At 40.1% G+C, this 27,002-nt stretch overlaps 3 protein-coding genes across 9 annotated transcripts in view; 2 read left to right on the plus strand and 1 right to left on the minus strand.

Annotated features, from left to right (window-relative positions):
* Positions 1 to 10,933, plus strand: part of LOC135115364 (annexin B9-like) — a 19,863-nt gene extending 8,930 nt beyond the window's left edge. For 2 of the 7 annotated variants that reach the window (XM_064032058.1, XM_064032056.1), the window contains exons 3-8: positions 677 to 715; positions 3,293 to 3,471; positions 3,985 to 4,160; positions 4,416 to 4,589; positions 5,188 to 5,369; positions 8,444 to 10,933. In XM_064032058.1, the coding sequence (XP_063888128.1) occupies positions 677 to 715; positions 3,293 to 3,471; positions 3,985 to 4,160; positions 4,416 to 4,589; positions 5,188 to 5,369; positions 8,444 to 8,497 (804 nt within the window). In that variant the 3' untranslated portion in view covers positions 8,498 to 10,933. Of the gene's footprint in view, positions 1 to 676; positions 716 to 3,292; positions 3,472 to 3,984; positions 4,161 to 4,415; positions 4,590 to 5,187; positions 5,370 to 8,302 lie in introns of all 7 variants that reach the window. The other 5 variants (XM_064032063.1, XM_064032061.1, XM_064032062.1 and 2 more) reach the window with 3 other exon arrangements.
* Positions 10,934 to 14,142: 3,209 nt separating this feature from the next.
* LOC135115368 (mitochondrial amidoxime reducing component 2-like) lies at positions 14,143 to 20,692 on the plus strand. Its single transcript, XM_064032064.1, has 8 exons — positions 14,143 to 14,281; positions 15,371 to 15,481; positions 15,861 to 15,983; positions 16,207 to 16,383; positions 17,117 to 17,303; positions 18,171 to 18,376; positions 19,015 to 19,089; positions 19,313 to 20,692. The coding sequence occupies exons 1-8, from the start codon at positions 14,277 to 14,279 to the stop codon at positions 19,470 to 19,472; spliced, it is 1,044 nt and encodes a 347-aa protein (XP_063888134.1). The 5' UTR covers positions 14,143 to 14,276; the 3' UTR covers positions 19,473 to 20,692.
* LOC135115369 (fatty acid hydroxylase domain-containing protein 2-like) lies at positions 20,685 to 25,842 on the minus strand. Its single transcript, XM_064032065.1, has 6 exons — positions 25,660 to 25,842; positions 24,907 to 25,010; positions 23,868 to 24,013; positions 23,161 to 23,342; positions 22,314 to 22,586; positions 20,685 to 21,680 (listed from the first exon to the last, which is right to left on the minus strand). Exons 1-6 carry the CDS (start codon positions 25,716 to 25,718, stop codon positions 21,527 to 21,529), a joined length of 918 nt encoding a protein of 305 aa, XP_063888135.1. The 5' UTR covers positions 25,719 to 25,842; the 3' UTR covers positions 20,685 to 21,526.
* Between the last annotated feature and the right edge of the window lie 1,160 nt (positions 25,843 to 27,002).

The following is a 27,002-nucleotide window of genomic DNA, read 5'->3' on the forward strand; positions in this document are numbered from 1 at the left end:
TGGAGAAGGGAAGTGTTGTGGTTGGACGAGGCTGAGGGAGTGTGGGTAGATGGTGGTGTGGTGATGAGTTGGTGGTCATGGCAAGAAAGAATGTTGAAGTCTATTGGCAGCACAAGGAGAGTACTGTGGTATGAGTACACAGCATGACAGTTTGCCAGGAACATTGCTTGTGGATTGCATTGTGATGGTGGAGAATAATTTGGTGGAGGTAATGTGGACAACATGCATTTGTGAACATTGTTAAGGTGTGGAATATGTACTGAACTTACAAGACAAGGTGAACAAAACCTTATTGTATAATGTAGAAAACTAATATTTCAAGTTTTCATGATATTGTCAAGCTTGAAAATCATTGGTATGCATGCATGTACTACAAAATTATCCAAAGACACAGCAACATTTTGTAGTGACATTTATAGACCAATTTCAACACACCTGGATTATGTGAAACTGGTATACTTTTAGCAAAATTACCTGTATAAACTTTCCAACAGTACAGTTCGCATATTGGCATGTAAAATTTTGAAAAGATGTAAGTATAAGCAGCAAGATCCTTTGTAACTACTTGAATGAGAAATACCAGAATGTATGCTTTTGTGTGTCTTGTGTGCTAAGAGTGAGGTGGTGACTCATGTCTTGTCCCCTGTGTTTGAGTCCCAGCCCTCACCCAGTGCAGGACGAGGATGGAGCAGGGGCAGAGAAAGGCCTCACAGGGGTAAGTTACTGCACCTCTGCACCTCCTCCTGGCTCTGCATGAGAAGTCAAACACAAAGCTCCACACACACACACACACACACATACATGGAGATTAAAATGCTAAACCAGAAAATCAAACCATTTTTAGATTGAGTGCCTTGTCATGGGTTCAATCCCTGGCTGCTTCTCTTTTGTGGTTTAACTTTTTATGTCAGTCTGGATAGCAACAGCTTCACCTACATCAGACTCTGTATGAATAGTTAGAGGATAGGTGCTGTTATCTTACACTGCTTCATGTATTGCTGGTATGTACATTGCAGCTTGGGGAAGCATTATCTTGTAATGCTATCGGAAATGAAAGCTGATGTAGGTGAAGGTATTTTCCTTTGTTTGAGTTCACAATATGTCACAGAGATCCATTCTGAGATTCTCCTTTGCACATATTTCATCTTTTATGCTTTCAGAGACCGAACTTTCATTTTGCTACATTTTCAGATTTTTTTCTCTTGTTTAGTGGCCTTTATGTGAAGCTTTTTTAACTGCTATTCCTTTGTAGTGTGTTCCCAGCCACAGATTGTTGAAGGGATCATCTTTTAAAATCTGTACTGAAGGAATGTACTGTGAATGAACAGCAGTTTACAAAACAAATGTGTGTCACTGGCTATAGCATACTTTTTTTCATCTGTCAGACTGGAGTATCATTTATTCACACACATTACTATAGGCACCAAAAAGGTCACCAGTGTGGGGTAGGAAAGCACTGTATGCATTTCTTACTAGTGGTGTATGTAGGACTCTGTATTAGTGTTGTGCTGCTGTGGTATTATACTGCTCTGTATGTGAAAAAAATTAGCAACCCGTCTTAACACTGTTCTGTTTATGTTATCCAATATATTGAGGATTATTATTAGAATTTATAAACTATTTCTGTAGCAACTGGGACTACAAAGACTCAAAAATTTATCTTGGAACCTATGCTTTATGCTCCTAGTCAGGGGTGCAGTCCCTGGCCATGGATGCTTATGGCTGAAGACTCATCCTGCCTTTAGATCAGATTCTCATTGTTTCCATGAGAGGCCAAGGAGGGCATTATAGTTCTTTACTGTTAATATGTTATCCCACAATTTTGTTCAAAATTCCTCTAAATTCCCTCTCTTAAATTTCTACTGTTATAGTCTTGAAGCTTGGCAAAATATTTTCTTTTTGATAACTTTATTCTCATAATAATATATCATAATTGCTGGCATGCATGATACACCACCATATGGTATATGACACATCCTTGTATTACAAAAACATGAAGAAAGTTTATTGTTGAATTATGAACACACAAGATGAACTTTAATTTTTCTGAAAAAATGTCATATGCCAGCAGATATGGTAAGATTAAGAATTAGTTTTAAGACACATCAAAAGTTTGTTGTTAACACTGTGCTGTTGTTTTTATGTACACCTGTAAAAGAGTAGAGTCATGGTTGGAAGTCCTGTAACCTGCTGCATCCACTGCCATTGTGCTTCCTCTAGTCTCCTTAGCAATTGTCACATTTCATAGATATCGACAGCAGATCAGAGGACAAGACTATGGGAGAATGATAATGACAGGGTGTAGCATGATAGAAAGACTGGCCATGACTATATTTGTGATATTCAAACATTGCTTTGCTGTTTCTCATTCTAAATCTCTAGCTGTTTGCAGGAGTACCTAAGTTTGAAGTGAAATTATTGCAGTGGTGGTATGGTAGCTCGTTGTGCAGCCAGACTCTAGTGAATCTGTTTTGTACTGAGTGTTTAGGTGAGGCCCTCAAGGGGACTCTCCTGCCCATCACTCTGTCATGTCAGTCACAACATTCATCTTTCTTTTTGATGGGTTTACTATTTATTACTTCAACATAAATCTGAATACATCAGTTTCTTTAACAAGGATGAAAAATATTATGGATGTTTTGTTTCTTTGATTTTGATGTTCAGTATATAGCGCAACACTTGACAACACTGCTGTTCAGTGTTGCCAAGGTGATACAATAACCAACCATGGCTGCCCAACACAGGTCAGGTGGAGGCAGATGACAGATGTCACTTCCTCTGGTCATTATCAACAATGAAACCCTCATGTACCTGCCATGTGCCTTCATGTACATCACAGCAGCGAGAAAGACCTTATTTATGACAAAAAATATATACTTTTAGAAGAAAAAACCAATTGAGGACCTTTAAATAAAGGTGAAGGTATTCTGAGATCAACTTACCTGTGCCACGGATAGACTTGGCAGTGCAGTAAAGAGCCCAATCCCTAAAAGGGACCACATGTTCAGTACAAAATACATTCACTATAGTATGCACCTCTTTGTAATATTGCTTTATTGTATTTATTACCTACTTTGCAGCTTGTAACATAATCCATGGCTAGTTCAGCTGTGAGGTATTGTAGCTCAGTTCAAATACAATAAGAAAACTACAGAAAATAGAGAAAAATTAAACTACCGTTTTTGGAATTCACATTAATGACACAGTGAATAATAATGCATGAATATTAGTGAATTTAAGTACTACTTCCAATTACTATGCCATCCTTAACTCCACAAACCTTTCTGTGCAGGATCTGGTGAAGGATCTGAAGAGTGAGCTGAGTGGCAAGTTTGAGGAGGCCATTCTGGCTTTGATGACACCACTGCCATTGTACTTGGCCCAGGAACTGCACCACGCCATGCAGGGGATTGGCACCAACGAACGCACCCTGGTGGAGATCCTGTGCACACGTGACAACCAGTCCCTCATGTGAGTGTTGCAGCTGCCATTCAGGAGTGCCTCTAGGCATCTCCATATTGGAATTGTGTGTGCTAGTTAGTTTAGTATGTAAATGTTCAACTTGCAAAGTTGTGAAGTTTTGATGTAGATTATTTTCTCTTTTGACCTGGTAAAATGTCATACATTTACCTTAAAAGAGATCTATTTATGAACTTTGTTTATAATTGGATACTGAGGAACACTAAATTTATGGATTGAGTTGAACCTGTGCTGCTTTGAAAATTTCACATTGAGTTGTGTTGGAGGTTACATGTCAAGTTAGGTAGAATTCACCAAAAAGTGTGTTTTATTCATTTTTTCTGACTATTGTATGTATTGTATGAAAGATATTTACAAGTGAATTGTTATTTACACTAACATATTATCTTCTCTGCAAACATGAACTGATAGATAGGAAATGTGAATGTTCACTTATACCCTCTAGACCATTTTCACAAAATAAATCACATATAATAATGTAACCCAAGTGTCATGCATCTCCAGGGCCATCAAGAATGCCTACCACCACCACTACCGCAAGAAGCTGGAGGATGACCTCCGTGGAGACACCTCTGGGGACTTCCGCCGCCTCCTCATCTCAATGTGTGCTTGCAGCAGGGATGAGACCAACTGTGATCCAGCTCTGGCCCCCAACCTGGCACAGCAGCTCTACAAGGCTGGTGGGTCTCCATGCCAGGCACACTTGCTAATGATGTCACAAACTTCAGTGAAATTCATGTCAACAAATAGAGTAATAAATGTTACTGGGTGCTGAACCCTGACAGAACACTCAAGGCATATCACAACACAAGTCTGATGTATTAAATATTAGGCCATAAGTAGTTGCTAAGGCCAAAGTACTAGGTGTTGATCAGCCTTGACTATCCTGCCAGTATATTTGTATGTGGGTGACAGAGGAAACTACCTTACCACAGGTGTGGGGAAGGTCGGCACAGATGAGGCTGAATTCAACCGCATCCTGTCCACTTACTCATACCCGATGCTGCGTCTTGTCTTTGACGAGTACAAGAAGATCAAGGGCAAGTCCTTTGGTGATGCCCTGGACTCTGAGCTCTCTGGGGACCTCAAATTGGGCATGATGGCAGTTTGTAAGTAATGTTTGCTTTTGTATCCAGGTTTCTTGCTTCCCTTTTGGAGAGTCTTGCAAATACTGAGAAATTTACTTTAAAATTTGGTTGTTAATCTTGGTAATCTGGAGAGAGGCCAGTTAAGTGTGTTGCATTCAAAAAATTATTTAGGACTCATAATGACATCACTTGCTTGAACCGACCAATTAGCATAGATAGTAGAATAGGGTATCTGATATCCTATAAGCAGACCTGAAAATTAAAGCCTCACGTAGTAGATTGAAGTCTTTTGCAGCTTTTTTATCCAGATCCACATCCCCTTTCATGTATACTCACTTCACTCTCACCTTTCAAGATAACCACTCTCTTTATTTTCGCCCAAACTTTCAACTACTACATAAATCACTCTTGTCTATATTTGAACATTTGCTCATTTATTCATTACCACTAAAAAATATTACAAATAATAACAGTGAATAATATTGAGAAGGAAATGTAACTTTTTTTTTTTTTTTTTTTAGCCAAAACCTTTCAGGCACAACTTAAATCTAATAATAAGAAATAGTGTGTCATCCATGCTCACTCCACCTCTAACCCCATGATCTCCTTCACCCTCAAGACGACTGCATCCAGAACCGTGCTGCTTACTTCGCCAAGGAGCTGCATGACTCCATGGCTGGGATGGGCACCAGGGACCGCGCTCTCATCCGTCTGGTGGTGTCCCGATGTGAGATTGACATGGGCAACATCAAGCAGGAGTACCACAAGATGTACAGCAAGTCCCTGGAGCACGCCATCAAGGTGAGTGTTCTCCATGGCGAGTGATAAATAAGGACTGTTACTGCCATCCTTATTCTCAGTTGTCTCCATACCTTGTCTGAGTAGGGATGTGGGAAAGTTGATGTGGATTGTTGGTTGTTGCATTCCAGGCTTGGGTGATGTGGTGCATCCGTTTGCTTGACTGTCTTAGCTGTCTTGTTTCCTTGTTGAGGTTCTAGTCATTTGTGATGTCTCCATTGACCATAAGAGAGAGAAGTGGATTAATAGAAATATCTGAAAAGTGTGGAGTATATTTCATAGTTTGTACGTGAATTGTTACCATTACTGTCTTTCATTATCAAGAATCTGCTGTGCTGTCCATTGCCTTTTGTCCTTGTAGTATTTTGCCATCTGTGGGAGTCATAATTTTTACAACTTTTCGTATATTCTCATTCTTCCACATTGACCAATGTCATCTTAGAATGATGACACTCACCAGGGGAACTGCTGCAGACTCATTATAGTCTGATGAGTGATGTGAAATAGTTTGCTTGTAAGTAAACCCACAAGATTGCTCAGGGGTACTGAATGTATGTGGCTCCCATGTTGAGGACTTCACTCAGTATGTGCATATCTCTGTCAAGATGTACTCTTCAGCAGATGCTTGGACACTTTTAGGGGATACTGCCAGCAGTAAAATTAATTTGCAACAAGCTTTTGTTGGGTGTGGCTGAGGGCAACTGAGGTTCAAGAAAAAAGCAAGTATAATCATCACTGGCATGATACTATTGATGGGACTCTGCTGCTTAGCAAATCACCAAGCAGTTTCTATATTGGGCAGTCATGAAGTGAACCATGACAGCAGTGAAGCTTGCTGCTGTAGCTCCCGCCACCTGTTATTGTGCTTGAGTATGAAGCTGTCAGCCGTTTCTTTGTGGGTTCCTGTTACACACACATGACCATCTTTGAGATATGTATCTTTATTGTTGATGCAGTATTGTACTGAACATTTAACAGGTTTGTATTCACTTTCAGTGTGCACTGTAATGAAGGACCTGTGTGACAGTCACTTCCCCTGAAGTATACCCTTGGGGTATTATTGATCATAATGACAGGCAAATTGAGATTTACAGTTGTTCATATTGCAATCTTAGTTACTCAATAGTTTTTGCCCTTTGTCTTTATTTATAAATGCAGAATTCAAATTTACAAAAAAAATAAATAAATAAATAAATAAACTTTTCACTGTGAGGGATGTTAGTTTACCATATCAATGGCATGTTTGTGGCATAAAGATGTCACAAGTGCATCATGTACAGCATTCTTCTGATGTTTTATCAGGGGCATAGATTTTTTTTCCTGGAATGCATTGCCAGAAATTTTTGCACTTGATGGATACAACTGATAAATCATAGTTTGCCTGTGTTCTGATAGAAACACAAAGTAATCTGAGATTCCTGCATGCATTCTTACAGCTCTGCAGTTTTGATGAGCTTTGAGCCATTACAGAGCAGAAGGTGTTACTGAGAAGAAAGTGATTTCATTGGTGACATCATCAGTGTCCTTGTCTCTCCTGGTGTGGGAGAGGATGTGTGAAGCTGTTGGTCCGTCTTCCTGAGTGGGTAGTGGTAGTGGGAGGTCTGGTAGATGTGTAAAGTAGCAGTACTGTGAGGGAATACACCTGGACATACTACCTCAGTGTTAGAATATCTTAGTGTTCATTTCTTTATTTTTTACCTTATTGGTCTTTTACAAAGAATACCCCAGATATCCAGTACCAGTCAGAAAATGCTTTGTATTTCTTTTCATGTACAAGGGAGGATAGCCAGGAACAGATGAAAAAAAAATAATAATAATTGCTGCTGTGGAGGTTCTAGTTAATGTACATTAAACCAAACTATGGGGCAAGGTGGCCGACAGTTTATCTGAAAGCTTGGTTTATCTGACAATACACAATTTTGGCTGGTTTCTCTGTACATAAACATGTACATTTATTGTTATTTACAGCATATTTGTTGGCATATTATTGTGCTAGTGAGGCACATATTGTTCTTAAGGATAGTCCAGGTGATGAGGGAGACACCAATCACTATGTAGAACAGTACAGTGTTAAGAAAATCTGCTGCACAGAGCATGTGACAGGCCATCCCAAGGCCGGCTGTGGACTCACTCACAAAGTAGGATGCACTGGGAGAGGTGCCAACACAAAGTGATCTCACATATAATAAAATCATAAAGGGAAGCATCATACATAAATAATGATAGTAATAATTATAATAATCATAATAACAATAATAATAATAATAATAATAATAAAATGAACTTATACATACACACTGTCATATTAATACATACACACTGTCATATTATAAGCACATTATAAGTCCCCATTACAAGCATTTGGGTTATCTGATATTCAACTTATTCAGGTTTGGTTTAGGGAGGTTTTACTGCAGTTATTCCTTTGGTTGACCATTAATATAAAAATACTAATGTTTTGTATTTTCATGTTCTTTGAGTACTTTTTTAATGAGTTACTTGAGGATCATGGATGATCTGGCACTGGATAGCTGGAGTTCTTCTGTACTTTTTAAACTTAGAACTCTATTATAAGAACTAAGAAGTCCTGATTTATATATATATATATATATATATATATATATATATATATATATATATATATATATATATATATATATATATATATATATATATATATATATATATATATATATATATATATATATATATATATATATATATATATATATATATATATATTATTATTATGTTAGTTTAAAACTTATGTTGGATTCTTTTATGCTCACCTTCTAAGAAGTTTTATCATGATACATGAATGCGCCAACACTGAATCAATGAGACTGCACATTTATAAGTGTTTAATTCATGAATATAGCGTAGCTGCTTTCTGTGTTTTGATGCCACTCATTTCATATTCTTCCATATTTTTCCAGGGTGATACCTCAGGAGACTACAAGAAATTGCTCATCGCACTAGTTGGTGCTTAGCTTACTAGATAAGTTTTGTCTTGCTTCTTGAATGCCCTTCTCTCACCTCGTGTTTTCCTGGCACCAATGATTTTTTTCGTCACCCAGAATGACACCTCCGGAGATCTCAAGAAACTCCTCATTGGTATGGTAGAGGGTTAAGTGTGTTGCTTTACCCTTCACTGACACTGCCACGAAGACTCTGCTGCCCTAACACTGCCCTTGATTCTCCTACTACCAAACCTGGCTTGTAAAATTCCTTGATTAATGGTGTGTGTGTGTGTGTGTGTGTGTGTGTGTGTGTGTGTGTGTGTGTGTGTGTGTGTGTGTGTGCTAGCTAGCTTACCACCCATTACTCACATTGTATACATGGTTGTACCTGCTTGGGGAACATACGTGGTACTGCCCACCAGCTCAGTAATGACATCCTCACTTGTCATTTAGCAGGTGAAGGTTTGTAATCACTCAGGTGCAAAGATTTTCACTGATCATCAATCAGTTACTGTCTTCCTTGAGCAAGAGAATGGGACAACTGTGTTGTGTGTGAAAGATTTAAGATGTATCCATCAATTGGCCCATATGGTCTCTTAAGGTGTCACTGGGAAGATACATCCGGTTATCACAGTTCCACCACTGGTTTCTCAAGATCAGATAAATTACACTCCCACCCCCACTAAGGCACACACACTGGCTGCCATCATGTTACCAAAGATTTGTGAGCAACAGCCGGTAGTATTGGTGATTCTCTTCATTGGGTCTCACAAGGCAGTGTGAGGGTCAGTACTGCATCTTTTGAAGGCAATGTGTCTTGTAGTCTTGGTCTGACACATGTGTAATGAAGGAACACATGTTTAGGTTTGAGAAGTTTTCAGGTTATTTTCCAGTGCTATCAAAGTTTTTCTTCTTTGACTACAATATCTCGATATTGCTTCAATATCAGCTGAACATTTTTACTCTTTTATTAGTGATGAACTTGAGAGAAAGTAGTTTTCCAAATAGTAATAAATGTTCATATACACAGTGTGTGTGTTGAAAATGACTTTGTTCATCCTCAGAGGGAATCATGAATCACACACACAGTGCTGATTGAGCTGAAGAAACAATTTGTCACTTACATCAACTCAGGATTAAAGTTTGTGTTTATTTCAGTTTGAGAATAGATGTCATCTCCATAATCTGTAGTGATCCAGTTGATGTTAATTATGCTCGGACAGAAACACCTGCCTTTCGGTGCCACTAATGTGATGTGCATCAGGTGACATCATTGCACAAAGGCTAACCATGTTTGCATAATTTCATTAATAGTGTCTGTACCACATGCATATGTCATACATGTACAAGCTTACCGTCCATAGAGCAGACAGTTCAAGTAATGCTCCTTTTCTCTGTGCCTGCATGTGGTCACTTGAGATGGTGGGGAGAACTGCCTTGTGATGACAGGTGCTGAGGTTAAGACAACACTAAAGCCACACATATGGAAACATTCTAATGTGCCTCTTAAACTCTGGTGAACACATAAATATGGATAACTTTCTTGTAGTCAAGTTTTATTTTCTCATAAACCTAAAACAGTTAATGGAGATATTTGAGCCTTACAGGATTTTTGAGATGCTGTTATGTTTCTGTAGTATTCTTACCAAGACTTCTTAAAGTCTGAAAGGCTTGTAAAGAGCATCTGGGAAGTCTTGGACACTTCAGGGCCAAAAAGGAAAAAAAATAATTACATTGAACATCTACAAGAAATACCAGTACATTTTTTATTTATTTTTTTATTTTTTTATGCATTATATTTGTACTAGATGTTATTATGCTTATTTTGATTCTTCCTGTCAGTATTTTTAGGTGTTTCTGTAATAGTTTTCTTGTTAAATATTTAGCATTTATTTCGTAAGTACTTTGTTTTAAGCTAAGTTCAAAATGTAATGTGGCTTTAAATTTTGCTTTGAAATCTTGTTTACTCTCAGCCACAAATTGTTGCAACAGTGTGTTTGTCATCCATGAAAGAGACTCCATGCTGTTTCAGTCTTGTCAAAGGGGAGATTGAATTAGGACCTTAAGAAAACCAAAACATCTTATGTGAGGTTTTCATCTGAGTTATTAATATATTAATTTGTGTTATGGCATGAAGGTTGTATGTCCCTATTTTTAACATGAAAAACAACTGGTGCACAAACTTGAAGGAGACTACATAATATATTCCTACATAGACAACTTGATCAGCTTCCTTCAGTCCTGTGTTGTGTATGTATATTCAAGGATTTGTCATAATATCATATATAGCCTTAACTTTATATGCAAACTGTCTTTTACTTTTATAAATAGTGAATCATGTTACAACTATGCATGTGTAAAACTATATTGATCAGAGATTTTATATTGCAGCATGGTAACCTCTTTTTTGTTGCCTGGCTTACTGTAAAGGTGTGTACAGGCTGTACCAAGATGGGGGTTTTTAATCATTCTATCTGTGTAATCAATCTCATCAATGCTGTATGTACTTAAAGCTCTATTCTGTCATTCCTGGAAGGTACTTATTGCAGGAGACACGAACAGCGGAAGGTGTGCTCTTTTTGATGACAAATTAAATATGCCATTGAACTTGTCTATACTTCACACTATCCTGGGAATGCTAGTAATGAGTGGTAGTTTCTCTCTCTCTCTCTCTCTCTCTCTCTCTCTCTCTCTCTCTCTCTCTCTCTCTCTCTCTCTCTCTCTCTCTCTCTCTCTCTCTCTCTCGCCACAGTAAGATCGTAAGGTGCTGGTGGGAGGTGAGACTTTGGCAATGAGCAGGCTGATGTGATGTGACTGTCCAGTTACTCTTGCACCAACAGTTATTCATTAGTTAGATTAGGTTAGGGAGCCATATTTTAGTTATATTTGCTCGCCCGCCCCCAAAATTAAGAAAAAAAAAAATCTTCCCATATACTTTTCGAAGGCTTTTTTTTTTTTTTTTTTTTTCTCCACCCTAAACCCCGCCTTCTCACTCTTCGTGCTCGTTGTATAGTGCACACACACACACACACACACACACACAGATGAAAGGTCGTAGCTACATTTACTGATCAGTGAATCACTGTCACAACACGGGGAAACTGAGCTTTGAAGTGACAACACAACAGAATTGTATAGTTGATCAAATCAGTAACCTGTACCACAAACATAATAACAAATATGCACGCTATCGTGATGGCAACTAATAATAAATGCATTTTCAGTCCTGGAGATGAAGTATTAGGAGAGAACAGCCTCCCACGTGTTCCACTAATTGGAGCAATAATTCATATATTTTGGGCAAAGAAAACTATTCTTCCCTTTCCTTGAGGAATCAGTCACAGAGACTGTGTGCTTTCAGACCCCACTGACGTATAAATTATACCATCAAGGATTGTACAGTAGGACGGTCCACTTCAATGGGCGAACTGGTCGCCGGTCACTCGCCGCACGAACGCAGCACTGCCAAACGGTCAGAGGGTTAAAACAGCGGCCGCACTAAGAAACGTGTAGGGAGAAGGGATTTGTCGACTCGCGCAGCTTTTTATTCGCATATCCGTTCCCAAGATGGATATTTGATCATGCTCAGCAATATACTGTTCAAATAATTATAAGTGGAATAAGGATTTTTTTTTTTTTTCCACTTTCCTAAGGATCGTGAGAGGAGTGGTAACTTTTTAGATGCGGAAGTTCCTCTTTACTTTATGTGGTGAACTCATAATGTACCTGAGATCTGTATCATTGGTACTGTACAGGGCTTTCCAGGTGGTAGGTTATGTACCAGCCTAATGCTTACGTAACATTGTAACAAAGTTATTCGTGGTCATTCCTTGAATGCAGCTCATAAGTTTTCGTGTAATGAAATGTGATGTGAAGGTGGCTGCGGTGTGGAATTACCTTTTGCAGTGTTAGCTCACCGATCATGCAACATTTAAGCCCACTCTGCACTAATATCTTAGCAGTATGTTTCAGTATTAAGAATCTTATATATAGGTAGGAGATTTAGACCAAGGTACGATTTTCAGACATTATCCAAATCGCTTGGGGTAGTCAGGTAAACTTGTGAATGTTGATTCACTTATCCCTTTTGTCCAAAACCCAAATTCCATTACTTATGACTTATGATCAAATCTTGTGACTAAGCCTGCATGATAATGATTACGCAGGCAAGCAATGGTTGGCTTTTCTCAATGATTAATATAACATTGAGTACTGGGTTAAGAATTAATTAGATTACACGAGCCAAATACAATATTCGCATTCCTGCCTTTAATTTAAGGATGACATCACGACATGCGCTGTTGATTAAGGAAATTCACATGAGCTTCAGGAGATTATTTAACAGCTATGCAGAAATACAATAGTAAATTGAGGATTAATGTAAAGAAAGCAAACGTTTTCAGCAACTTTACACCAGACAAAGAAATTAGAATCGAGAATGAAGTTATAGAATGTGTTAGGAATATACAGCATATATATTTACGTAGGAGGAAAAATAGTTTGAGCCCAGAACATTAAAAATATATGGACAAAACGATAGGAATATGGTTTGTCTTTGGGAAACCAAACAATGTAATGAAGAGTGATCTCCCACTCTCAGTAAGAAGAAAAGTATATAGGTAATCAGTGCATTTTACCAGACGTAACATACGATTGAGAGCTGGAGCCTCATTAAAGCTTACTACTGTACAAAAATAAATAAATAAATAAATAAATAAATAAATAAATAAAAATAAAAAGATAAATAAATTATTTGTTAAACAGGTAGGTATGAAACTATGAAAGTGTACCATAAAAAGAAATGCGACGTGAGGTAGGCGTCTTAAAAATCACTGCCATGGGTAAGCAAAGGAAGTAGTTAGTATCCATGAAGGAAAAAAGAATTGCACTAGTTTACTAATATCAAGGGAACTCTGCATATCCAATTATAAAGTCCTTCCAAACATTACCACCTGTAGCTTTGCTACAAAATGTGGCACAGCAGACTAGAGTGGTTGTCGTGGAATTTTTCATCTGAAAGGGGCATGTAGGGAGATTAGATGGGGTGATATGGTACCTACAGCTTTGGTTTCTAAAGGAATTACTGGTATTACACTCAGTTATATCATATTTTAACATAATGCATAAATTCATTGGTCCTGCAGCCAAATCTTAAACAGTGAAGCTAGTGCGCTTGATAACTCAAGAAAATTTACCTTTCAAATGGTGCGGGTAATGGTAAACTAATGCGAGCGAGAGTAATGTTATTCTCTGGCCGCTGGAGGCGCCACAGTCGCGGGGAGCGCAAAAATTTAATATTAAGTGGACCGTCATCCTATATACAGAGTCCTTGGTACCTTCGGCCACCCACTATTGCTACCTTCAAGTGACCCGTCATCTTTGTTCTGTATTTTGAGAGATTTTCCCCTGCAATCATTATTTGAAGTAACCAATACGTTTGGATAAATACTTCAGTCCATCTTTACATTGTGCTTTAAGCAGTCTTATACATTATAGAACAAACAATATTTTGCAATTACTCTCATTCAACCTGCAGTACACAAAGTTATATATATAAGAGAACCAAAGTGTTTTCTTTAAGCAGACAAGTCCCGCTACCACCATCTACTTTCTTAGGGGAAAGGTTCCAAGTAGTATATTTTGCCACCACCACCACTGGTACTAAGGGTGGATTTACGTAGAGAAAGTTTGCAAACATCATGAATGCCTGAGTTACCCATCAACACTCGATTTCTGGAAAGGACCTACAGGCAGCACTGCTATCGAGGGATCGAAACTTTAGTCATAGCTTCATGCTCTTTTTTTAAGCTTCCTCGACTGCTGCCACTGTCAAGGTCACAAGCCAATCTCACCAATCACTGGATTCGCCGCTCTCACTGTCAGTGTTGCTAGGACGCTGAGAAGGTGTAGTGTTTCTCTCCTGTAATTCTGCCTCTCGTACTGCGCAGAGATGGGGTAAGTAGATAGTGACAGCTGTGTGTATATGTGAATGTGTGATATTCGTGTGGTGCCCTTCAAAGAGATTCATAGAGTAACATGCTATGTGGGGTTAACTGTTTTCTGTTCACGTGTATAGTTGCCGCCTCATGCACAGAACAGGTATGCACTCATGCCAAGTAATTAATTAACATGCCGTTCTTAGACTGTACGTGAAGTGGTCCTTTAATCTTAAATGCTTCATCAGTCTATTAATTGTCAGAATTGACAAACAGAGGACAGAGAGGAAAAACGACGCACTGGAAGTATAGGGAAAAAAACGACACAGTGGTAGTTTTTAACACGCTTCCCTGCTGCTTGTGACGTTTACTATCACGTGTCTGAGCAAATTGAATAACAGTGTTTTGTCCTAATAATAAAGCTGTTTCCTATCCTAAGTGCACCTCTCTCTCTCTCTCTCTCTCTCTCTCTCTCTCTCTCTCTCTCTCTCTCTCTCTCTCTCTCATAGTGTTTTTGTTGTTATGCTGGTTAGTAGTGTTTGCAAGTCATCATTAGTATTATCTCAACTGTCTTGATATTGCTCTCGTATCCAAACTATCATTCTCTGAAGTAAGACAACATTTTTTCACTCATTATTATTATTTTTTTATTATTGTTTATTCATTCATATATTAATTTGGTTATTTTTGTTTTGTTATACTAGTTATTGGTGTTTACATGTCATACCTCATAGTGATTGCTTTCCTATTATATTCTACTTCATTATTTCTGGCTCCACTCCGCCAGAATTACTCGCATTACTTGTACTTAGTAACATTCAGTAGTGTAGTAACATTCAGTAGTGTTGTGCATTTATAGCTCACTCCAGTTGCATACAGACGCCACGTGGTCGTAATAGGCTTGTGTATCACCATCTTACATCTTGATTGAAGGTTCGAAGCTCTCAAATGAGTCTTGAATGTGATTTTTTTTCTTATGCTCGTCTTTATCGGATAATTGAGACTGATAACGAAACATGGTAACGAGTGTTAACTATGTATTTGAACCTTAGAGAGAGAGAGAGAGAGAGAGAGAGAGAGATTCGGTCAACTTTCTTTTCTGTCACAGATTCTTAAACGTCAATGGGCGTGCGGCAGGTGTGGGTGTGGGTGTTGGCGTGGGTGCCCTGCTGGCGTGGTGGGCATGGCGACGACACCACCAGTCAGATACGCCCGCCAGGTAAGTGGTTAACTATAGTATACGTTTCTGCCTTTAGCTTCTGTCTCCAAAATTGTGTACTTTTTTTCTTTTATCAATTTTCCCCATTTTGCCCTTTTATGTCATGCTCCTGCTTTTTCATTTTATCATTTTCTTCCTTCTTTCCTTCTGCATATTTTTTCCTTCCTTTGCTCCCTCCTGCCTTCCTTCCTTCCTTTTTCCACAATGTTTTTTTTCGCCCCTTCCTTCTTTCTTCTCTCCTTAGTCTCCTATGTTTTTTCCTTCCCTCCTTCCATCTCCACCATGTTTTTCGTCAATTCTTCCTTCCTTCTTTGCTTCCCCCTGCATGTTTCCCTTCGCTCCTTTATCTTTGCTTCACTCCTTCACTTCCTCGCTGCAGGTGGGAGGAGGTGGGCGAGGTGAGCGAGCTGGTCATCTACCCGCTTAAGTCAGGCCGTGGGATCAAGGTCACTGAGGCAGAGGCGACCCGATATGGCCTCGCTGTTGACTACCTCGAGGACAGGTCAGTGATGACACACACACACACACACACACACACACACACACACACACACACACACAGTTGCCATCAAATTTCATTGCCTGGTTATTTAATAATTTTAAAATTTAAGAAATTTCAGTGATATTGCAATGATTGTTAGCATCTACTTCAGTATCCTATTTCTATATAACCTGAAGACAGTCTATTCGGTCATGCAAGGTCACAGGTGCCTTACTCCCAACAGGTCATTTATGGCAGTAAACAAGGAGGGGAAGTTCCTAACAGGTCGCCAGCTCCCCAAGTTGACAACAGTTGTCATGACCTTGAGTGGCACCAAGGTCTCCCTGGAGGCCCCTGGAGCAGAGAGGCTGGAGCTGGACCTGAAGGATGTGACCAGGGCAGCAAAGGTCACTGATGCTGTGTGAGTGAAGGAGAGAGAAAGGTCGAGTGATTGATTCTAATCAGTGATTTATTAATGTCTTGTTTATTGGTTTGTTTTATTTTTTATTACTTCTCATTTATGCATTTTGATTTTTGTTTTATTTTTATTTATTTATTTTATTGCACAACTAATACTTTTTGTTTAGAGCCTTGTATTTTTTCTTCTTGTTTTGCTTGCTGATGTTTCACTTCTTCCCCAAGTGTGTTTTGTGTGTACATTTCCTTTCATCATTTTTTTATTTTTAGTTTTGTGAAGTGTTGCATGTTCAGTGTTTCTTTTTGTCTTCATTGCATTTTGTTTTGCTTTTGTTTCATTTGTTTCATTTGCTCTTTATTTTGTTTACTACCTATGATTTGCATCCTTTGTTTCATTCCTTTTGGTTAGTTTCTGCTACTTTGTTCAGTTTCCTTTCATTTCCTCCATATATTGTATCTTCCATATCCCTTCCACCTTGCATAGTTCTCAGGTTTCCCAGCCCACAAGTGACTGAAGTAAAACATCCCTTATGTCTTGTCTTCCATATTTCTCTTCCTCAGTATCCCTTGCAAATGTGCATGGTCTTCAAATTTCCCTTCCTCTTTATCCCTTTGTAATGAACAGGTACCCCTAACTTACAAACATTTAAGTTAGGAACATTGGGAGTTCTTAGGTATCTAGTTTATCAGCACATGGGTAGTAGTAAGCAAGAATCTTGTTACATCTTCCCCTGCAGAGTGTTCAATGCTGATGTGAGGGGCTTTGACTGTGGGGATAAGGCAGCGGCATGGCTGAACAGTGCTGTGAATGATGGCGTGGTGGAAGGCTGCATACGTCTTCTCTACCATGGGAACCTGACAAGAGAGAGGAAGGCGAGGGAGCCTGCCTTTTACTCCTTCCCACAGTACAAGGCCTCAGATAGGGTGAGTTTGGTTGTGTGATAGGGCATGTAGAGGTTCAGAAAGGCTTTGATGTTCAGTGAAAGGTGGGAATATGTGTAGGTTTGGAGTTTTGGGGTTTGGAAAGGTGTGAACGGGTTTAAAAGATTTTGAAATGGTGTGGAATGGTTTTCAATGTGTGATGCTTTGTTCTGTCAGTCAGTCAGTCAGTCAGTCTATTGGTCTATCTCCCAGACAGGTGCTGTATCAGTCCATCAGTTTTGAAGGCAATTATCACTCAGTTAGTCAATCTTCCACACATATATTATATCAGTCAATAACTCAGCCAGTCAGTCTCCCACTGGTATAATATCAATTAATCACATATATATGCAATATAAATAAGTTAATCAATCAACCAGTCAACCACTTCAATCTGTCACTCCTATACATGTGCTACTTCAATCAATTGAAGTAGCTATACGAGTATATCATCTATATCATGTATATCACATGTATATCATGTATACATGTATATCACATGTATATCATCTATAGCTATATACATGTGCTATATATCATCTAGTCGGTCAATTTTTAATTTTTCAGTCAGTCAGTCTCTGGAGTGCTGGAACTCCCTGCCTGCTTCTTTATTTCTTCCTTCCTAGGACTTGAACTCTTTCTTTCAAAAGGGAAGTTTTAAGACACATCCTTCAGTTTTGAATGATTTTTTTGACCTCTCTTTAGGGACTGGCACTCAGTGGGCCTTTAATTACATTTTATTAATTTAGTCAGTGCCCCTCTTACATAGAAACAAAAACCTTCTAAACAGGTCAGTCAGTGAGTCTCCCACACAGGTGCTATATCAGTTACTCAACCAGCCAACCAACCAGTCAATTAATCTCCACACAGGTGCTGTATGCAGACACCTGTGCCTTTATGCTCACCTCAGAGACCTCGCTGGCAGACCTCAATGATCGCCTGGAGCGCCCTGTCACCCTGGACTGGTTCCGCTCCAATATTGTGGTGCGTGGTGTGACGCAGCCCTATGATGAGGATGACTACGCCTTTGTCAGGATTGGGGATGTGGTGTTCCGGCGCCTCAAGCCTTGTGACAGGTGTGTGTGTGTGTGTGTGTGTGTGTGTGTGTGTGTTACTTTGCTCTTTGTTGCATTAGCTTAGGCTAAAATTGGGTCACATTAAGGTAGATTAGATTCTGTTGCCTTGAAGCCTTGTGACAGATTGTGTGTGTGTGTGTGTATGTGTGTGTGTGTGTGTGTGTGTGTGTGTGTGTGTGTGTGTGTGTTACTCAGCTGTTTGCTGGATTAAGTTAGATTAAATTATAGCATTAAGTTAGGTTGAATTATAGTATATTAAAATTAGGGTAGTTTAAGTTAGTGTATGTTAAGTTGCATTAGGTTGGGCTAGATTAAGTAAGATAAGATAAGGTAAGAAGGCTAGGCTTAGTTTATTTAGATAAAGTTTGGTATGGTAAGGTTAGATAAGGTATGTGTAGGTGAGGTTAGGTAGGTTAAGATAAGATTAGGTTAGGTAGGGTAAGAGGAGATTGATTTAGCTTAGTTTAAGTTTTGATAGGTTAGGTATGTTAAGGTGAGGTTAGGTATAGGTAGTTCAAGGTAAGATAAGATTAGTTTAGGTTAGTAAGATAAGTCAGGTTAGATTAAGTAACATCTGTCTTCAGGTGTTCCTCTTCCTCCTCCTCCAGTTTGTCATGCAGTCTCCTTTCCTCCCTCAGATGCATCTTTACCAATGTTGATCCTGAGTCTGGCAAGAAGTGTGAGGATGGGGAACCTATCAATACCCTGAAGAAGTGAGTAGCCTTGTGTGTGTGTGTGTGTGTGTGTGTTTTATTGGTTTGGTGTGTGTGGGATGCTTCATCATTCTCTCTGTCTCTTCTCTTCTCTTCTCTTTTCTTCTTGTCTTGTCTTGTCTTTTCTTGTCTTTTGTTTCCTCTTCCCCTCTACTCACTAGCTCATCAAATCACAAACACCAGAACACCTGACTCACACCATCCTTGCTGGGGCCTCCTGCAGGTACCGCCACGTGGAGGGACCGGAGAAGCTACAAAGGACCTGGGCACAGAAGCCAGTGTTCGGCTTGCACTTGGGCATCGATACCTATGGGAAGGTGCATGTGGGGGACAAGGTGGAGGTGGCACGGGCATCCTCCAACTCACGCTGGAAGTTTCAGTAGTGTGTGTGTAAGTGGGAGTGTAAAAAATTGATTTTAATTGAATGTACAAGAAGAATAGAAAGAAGTATATGTGTGTGTTTGTGTGTATGAGAGAGAGAGAGAGAGAGAGAGAGAGAGAGAGAGAGAGAGAGAGAGAGAGAGAGAGAGAATGTTGAGTTATGATTATATTTCTTGTTGATTGTTTACATTTAATTTTTCCTAGGTTCATTAAAATCGTTTATTTCCCCAGGCTCCAAACATATATCTTTCCTTAATTAATTGCCAGAACTCTCATTTGCATCCCTAGACCTTAAGTTAATCACTGAGGTTCAATATTTACAAAATCATACATGAGAACAGCTCTGAGGCAGGCAGTGTGGCACAACCCTCCCACGTCACCTTGTGTTGTGGCAGCCTTGTGTAAACTTAATTGAGACTGTGATAGTGCCTGGTTGAGACTGTGATAGTGCCTGGTGGCTCTTTCTTATTGAGATATAGTGTGGATATATCTTTCCTATATTAGTTATAGTTCTGATCATGGTAGGAATTTATCATGTGCATTGACAGGCATTGTAAAGTACATGTATATCATTTATATATTTGTATAGTTTGGTTGGATTTCAGAGGCATTGTTGATTTTCATATGTTAGTTGCAGTTAATGAGAGAGGTTTTTGTTGTATTGGATCATGTGAACCCTTTCCTCATTTCTCCTCCCTCCCACATAACTCTATGTGTCTTTGATGGCCTTTCTGAATCCCCCATCTTCTCTCTCTCCCCAACCTAGTCTCATTGATATCTCACTTCTGTATCCTCCCACAAGCTTTTTTTTTTCTCTAACTTTTTTCCCTTTCTATTCTTGACCCTTCCCCCATTCCTCTCCAGTGTCTTTTCTGAATCCCCACCTCTCTCTAATCCCATTGATATTTCACTCTTTATCCCACACCTAAGCTTTTTTTTTTTTTTTACCTAACTTTTTCCCCCTTCTATTCTTGCCCCTATCCCCCATCCCTCTCCTTTTCCTTCATTAGTACCTTATGAGCATTATATGTATTGCAGTGCTTTTACTTTGTTGCATTTCAGCCAGACAGTCACATGAAGATAAACCACTTCACTTATTGTTTGGGTGGTTTGGAGAGGTGGTTAGGTTAAGTGTTAAAGTGCTGTTAGTGTTTATATTGTCACGCTTGTTACAGGATAATACTTCTCACATGCTATGGGAAATAAAGAATTGATTTTGTTATGTTCAGACTTTATATATAAACCATGAGTATCATTTAGCAGCCTCATGAGGACCAGTAGGTCTGATGCTGCTGCTTGTTCATCCCTTTTGTTCCTTTGTGTTCCTGTATCAATGAATATTAAGAGTACCAGATTGTCGGGAACCTCATTAAGTTAGCTTTGGTCACGTCACTTCAAGTTTGTGTTGAGATTGGGATGTTTTCTTGATTGTTTCTTAAATCACTCCATAATCTTATCTTCTTATCCATCACAGCACCTTATCACCGCAATACTCGTATAACATTTTTATTTGCTATATGCCCTAATTTATCAGTATATGTAGTGTGTCTTAGTTTCAGTAGCCATAGCACATACCTTCATTGCACTCGCCACATGGCTTACCTTAAACATAATCTCTATGGAATAACACTTACTTTATCAACCCGTAACATATACAAGCTTAGTTTCCACAATTTCCACTTTGCATTAACCTTTTAGTGCAACACGCAGCAATTCACAGCACTAGATGCAATGTATGAAGTTCTTATAAGCTTCCACAAGTAAGAAGAGATTAAAAAGAATATATTTTGTACTATCTAGCTACTACAATGTTTGGAAGTGGCTGTAGAAAAAAGAAGGGAGATACAAGAGGTTAGTAAACGAAGAAAGATGTGACAAATAGCAATGAAGGGTTAAACAAGTAGGAAGGCGATTAAAAAGAATAGATTTTGCAATTTCTAGTGGCTGTGGAACAAGAAAAGAGATCTGAGGGGTCAGTAAATGAAGAAAGATACGACAAATAGCAGTGAAGGCCGAAGGGTTAACACCGATATGATAACACGCATACTGCCTCGCCTCACTCCCTCCCGCCCCCAGAGCTGGCCGTGGCGGACAGAGGCTGCAGGCTGAAGTACACATGGTCCTTTTGATGGTTAAGCGTGGAGAGGAACTGTTGGTCCGTCCCATGTAGGCGGTCCAACACCCCCAGCACCCCGTAGCAGCCTGTGAACCTGGCGGTGTGCGAGGTGGATCAGGTGGATAAGTGAGAGGATGAAGAGTGATAGAATAATAACCCCCCCCTCTTCTAAAGGAAAACACTCATGAGAACCCAGTGTATCGTCACTGTATCATCTATATAGCCCTTGAAAATCGAATGGCAAATGAAAGTAACACACAAAATTATCCATGAGAACCCAGCTTATTTCTGTATCACTGTGGTCCTTGAAAATTTGACTACAAATGAAAGCAACACGTGTCAAAAAAAAAAAAAAAAAAAACATGAAAACCCGATCGGCGTCTGTATCATGTCTGTTGCACTTAAAAATCGAATCATGAATAAAAAACAATACCAAAAACACTCATGGGAATCCAGCTGATCTCCACATCATATCTGCGGCCATTGGAAATAGAACCACGATTAAAAGCGACGAAAACACTAATGAGAACCAGATTTATCTCTGTATTAGCTTTGTGGCACTTGGAAATCGAGCTATGAATGAAAACAACACCGAAAAACAATCGCGAGAACCCGACTTATCATCTTTGTATCATCCCAGTGGCCCTTGATAACTGTATTACAAAAGCCCGAAGCAGTCTTGAATCCGAACCAAGATTCGAACCCAGATCTATCCCGCTCGACTCACTTGAGGTGGTGGTAGTCATGGAACTGTGGCGAGGGCAGGAAGGGCAGGTGGTAGCCGCTGTGGTGCACCAGCACGTTGACAGTGGCCAGGAAGACCCACAGCCAGATGGTGGCGGGGTGGGAGCCCAACAGAATGGGACCCACCATGATGGGCACCATGTTGACAAAGAAGTGTTCCACGGGATGGGCGTAGGCGGCGGTGACAGCGATGGGACTCTGCCACTCGTGATGCAGCTTGTGGATGTGCTTGTAGAGAAGGCGGTGGTGGCACAGTCTGTGGGTGGCAACACCTTCATGCTGTGTTGACAATTGACATTTGGCTGTATATTACAACTCCTTTAACCTTAATGACCACGAAAACCTTGAAATACTTGTGGAAGTAAAAAATAAATAAATAATAAAAATAATAACCTGGCTATTACAAACCCAATTAATAATTTCAATAAGCATATCCAAACTCTGAATCGCCAGTGAAAAAAAAGAAAGTTACAAAGTTAATTTGGATATTACAAGCTCCTCCATCACATAAACCACTCATGAAGGAAAGAAAACCCGAATATTACAATCCCTTCACCCATTCCAACAGTCACTTTACCTTTGGATTACCCTTGAAAACAAGAAAAAAGCACCTGGATATGACGAGCCCTTTTTAACCACTCCAACAATCACCGCGGCCTAAAATTACTCTTGAAAATAAGAAGAAAACCGGGATAATTCAAACAGTTAAATTAGCCAACCCTAGCATCACCTGTGGACGTAGCAGAAAAGAACAGTTTTACAATTTGACTCAACAATCCTCTGCGGAAGAAAAAAAAGAGAGACCCTGCACACCACAAGCCACGCATCACCTGTGGAAGTAGTAGAAAAGCACCTCCTCTATGAGCGTGAAGACCGCCAGGTGCTGCAGGACGACGAAAAAGGGCGGGAGGCGCGGCGAGAAGTCAGCCCCGCGCATCAGAAGGGCACGCCTGCACGCCTCCACGAAGGGCAGCCCGAGGACCAGCTGGTTGACATTCACCACCGCCAGGCACTGCTCGGGCACGGCAAGGGCGTCTCTGGTAAGCTTTCCCCAAGGTAGATATTGGCACATCGGTTTGTTTATGTTTTCATCTCTCAGGGGTTACTTGGAAGAGTGGTGTTGAGTTTTACGTAGCTCTCTCTCTCTCTCTCTCTCTCTCTCTCTCTCTCTCTCTCTCTCTCTCTCTCTCTCTCTCTCTCTCTGATCTTCGCCTTCATCATCATCATGCTTTTTATCCTCCTTATCTGTTCATTTGTTCACCTTTTTCCTTTCCTCATCATTATATAACATTACTTTCTCTTCCTATTTGTTTTTCCCTCAGCTTTTCTCCCTTCACTTTTCTATCCTTTTTTTTTTCTCCTATACGTTACTCTCCTTCCTCTTTCCTCTTCTTTCCTTCATCCATCTTTTCTTCCCTCATCTGTCCTTCCTTTACTTCCCCTCCCCTTCATTTCCCATACCTCTCCCTTCCATTCCATTCCCCATAGTACCCATACCTCCCCTTCCTTTCCCACACCTCTCCCTCTCGTGCCTCACCTTGATCAGTGCACGGGCGGATACTGGTTGGTTCGTGCCCGTTTGTGTCTTATACTGGCGCAGCAGGTAGGGGAGTAGGTTGAGGTCTGCCAGGGTGTACAGGCCTCCCACCGCCCAGTAGGTGAAGTACCCCACCACTGAGATTCCTGGGGTACCAAGGCGTCTTTAAGGGCACACGCTCAGAAGGAAGGGTTGGGATCGGGTTGGGAAAAGCGTGTAGGAGTGAAAATGTGTTATATCCTTTTTGAGCACTTACATATTAACCCTTTCTAGCTGCATTCGTTTTACTTACTTATGTATTTTTCTATTTATCTTGTTTTAATGCCTTACAAATGTATCTTTTTATCTTTTAGGTAAATAGGAAAATGTTATCTATAGGAGCTAAACTAAGTAAGCTAAAATAAAGGCAATGATTAATTTGAACAAATGAAATAAGAGTACAAACATTCAAACCTAAAAAGACTACCTTCACTAGCTGTCAGTTCTGCTCTTGTACCATGGAGGGATATCACCGAGACACGGGATCTGCTCTTCCACCGTCTGTTGCGTAAAGATCATCAGTACCACGTCACGTCCCGCCCTCACTTGCTATGAGGACACCACGAGTCACTAGGTGCTGTCACTAACTGCCCGACTACACTAACAACTGATCTCTGCTTGGAACTTGTATCTGTATCGCTTGTCTATTGGTTAGCTTCTTATGTGATTAATCATACTGGCTGTCTGGTGCATATGTACAGTGCCTGGAGATAAAATTAGGACGAGGGTGAAAATAACCTGTTTTTTTTATCATTATTATCGGCTAATGTTACTATTTCCGCGGAAATAATTAAGTTAATGGTAATACATCAAAACACGAGATTTAAGATGAGATGAAATTTATGAAAAAAGTTTCTATTTTTCATTGGTTTATCTACGAAGTAATGAATATAAAAAGTATCGTCCTAATTTCATCATCGGCTACCATAACTTGACCACGTAATAGTAAGCGATGAGGGACGCTGTGCACCACCTGCGTGTCACCGCCGTGCCTGCGTACCATACAGGAAGGCTAGGGAGCCGTCGTGGCCGCACACCCGCAACACCTGGTCGTATCGCGCCTGCCAAAACGCACCTGACCATACCCACGCCCGCCGCAGGAACCTGGAAGGAGGCGCAGACAATGCATTATTAAATAAATCTCTCCTCACTTTTTCTACATTGCTTCATTACAAGGAAAGATAAGATGAAACACTCAGTGCTGGTACACAAGATACACAAAGACACTAATGGATACTGAATAATCTTTTCCACATTGCTTCACCACGAGGAAATACAAGTTCAGATGCTTAGTGCACAAGGCTCCACAATTGTTCGCAAAGGTGTTACTAGAGTCTCGATGGCGTCAGACTAACCCTTCCATTGCTAGATTCACTATCAAACTTAGTACAAAGTTGTGGTACAAGTTTAGAGGACAGTTTTGAAAGGCCCCACTTCAATGAATGTAGGGGAAGGATACTTACAGTTTTGAAAGGCCCCACTTCAATCCAGTGGTGGGAGAGAGGACGGGGTACTTAATCTGCAGTTTTAGTTTCGCTGAGTAAAAAACTATTACGATTACTTATATAAGGTAATGTGTCATACCTTCATTGTCAGTCAGAGGGACAAGGATTAAATGATGTATTTGTTATAACGCGAGAAAAAAAAAAATGGCTTAAAAATACATCTCACCCTGAATTAAGACAGATTCTCTATCACAATATGAACCCTGCTGTTGTGACGCATTGAATCAGTCTATGACTCTGTATCTCACCCTGGACTCAGAAGCAGCAACAGCATCACTACCAGCACGGCAGTCCCCGAGGGCTTCATGGCGCCACGTTAGGACAACACGTCTTTCTTGACTGGAGTCGAGCTGTGGGTGAGGGTGATGGTATGTCAAGACTCCCAGGGTAGCCTCCTCCCAGCGAGTGACAGAGCGAAGTGTGAGCGACATTCTGTCTTGTTCTCTGCTTCCACATCTTATCTTCCTCCTCCTTCTGAACATGGCATCGATAAGAGATAAGTCTTTACCTGAGGAGCAGCTTATGTGCAGCAATAAGTTCATGTCGCCCTGAAGTGTTTGTTAGATAGCGCTCAATTATCTCTTACGGAAAAAAAAGAAGAAAATACTATGTGTTGAGATTGAGTGACGGCTGTGATGTACTTCTCAACCTCATAGACAATAGTGTGGGTTGAAATTTAATGGAGGCTTGTGATGCACTCTTCAACCTCAAAGGCAGTGCGGGCAATCCTGCGGCTCACTAGTGATGAGGATGCAGTCCCAGCAGGGGAAGGTAAAACCAAAGATTTCTCAATTTTCTGTCTGCCACTAAGCAACACTAAGCCATATCTAAGGAGGCAGCAGCTTTACCCACCTCAATGGCTTTGACCTCCTCAGTCACTTCCACTCCCTCAGCAGGCCAGTCAAGGTTTACCACTTCATGTGTCGGGCAGCTGGCAAAGATTGTTACGCGGAGAAAATTTACGAAAGAAAGTGGTTTTATTGTCCACTTTTGTTACTTTACCATAGTGACGAAAATTAGCGGAGTGTCTGAAGCAAGCTCTCTCAAAGTATGATCCCAATTCATCAGTTTGTTAGAGGTTTATTTCCCCAAAAAACGATGTAACACGGCCTCTGAAACCAGTATATTTCTTTTTAGCACGAGGGACATCTAGTAATTATCTCAATGCATGCATGTGTGTGTGTGTGTGTGTGTGTGCGAATTAACAAACTCAGTACATTCATATATCTAGAACAACAAAGAAACAAACAAACTAAAATAATTTGACTATAATTAGAATGTACTAGAATTCCAACGAGAACTGTACGATTTCTCACACAGGAGAAGGAAGAGGAGAAAAGGAAAAGGAGAGCAAAGACGTCCAAGGAAGCTTTAAAGACACGAGCCGGACTCGATGAATTGTTACCCCAAAAGCCAAAGAGGGGAGCCGATCCCTGGGTAATTTTCGCGGCGCGGCCTAGAGAGGGCAGCACCATCGACTTTCAGCTTGAAGCATGTAAACAAACCTCGAGTCATGAGCTCACTACAAGTACAACGCTGCCCACCATTCCATACATGCCGCCTTGTGGTGCCTCTTGCCTTTGTTGCTGTG

The sequence above is a fragment of the Scylla paramamosain genome, chromosome 29, assembly GCF_035594125.1.
Source record: "Scylla paramamosain isolate STU-SP2022 chromosome 29, ASM3559412v1, whole genome shotgun sequence".
Classification (NCBI taxonomy): domain Eukaryota; kingdom Metazoa; phylum Arthropoda; class Malacostraca; order Decapoda; family Portunidae; genus Scylla; species Scylla paramamosain.

Bases quoted from the DNA above. Each gene is read 5' to 3' on its own strand.
- LOC135115368 (XM_064032064.1), top strand. The intron at 17,304-18,170 runs GTGAGTTTGGTT...ATCTCCACACAG, and splicing joins AGTACAAGGCCTCAGATAGG to GTGCTGTATGCAGACACCTG. The intron at 19,090-19,312 runs GTGAGTAGCCTT...GGCCTCCTGCAG, and splicing joins CCTATCAATACCCTGAAGAA to GTACCGCCACGTGGAGGGAC.
- LOC135115369 (XM_064032065.1), bottom strand. From the start codon at position 25,718: ATGAAGCCCTCGGGGACTGCCGTGCTGGTAGTGATGCTGTTGCTGCTT. The intron at 25,011-25,659 runs GTGAGATACAGA...GCCTCCTTCCAG, and splicing joins TTGCTGCTTCTGAGTCCAGG to GTTCCTGCGGCGGGCGTGGG. The intron at 21,681-22,313 runs GTGAGTCGAGCG...GCACACCGCCAG, and splicing joins CATGACTACCACCACCTCAA to GTTCACAGGCTGCTACGGGG.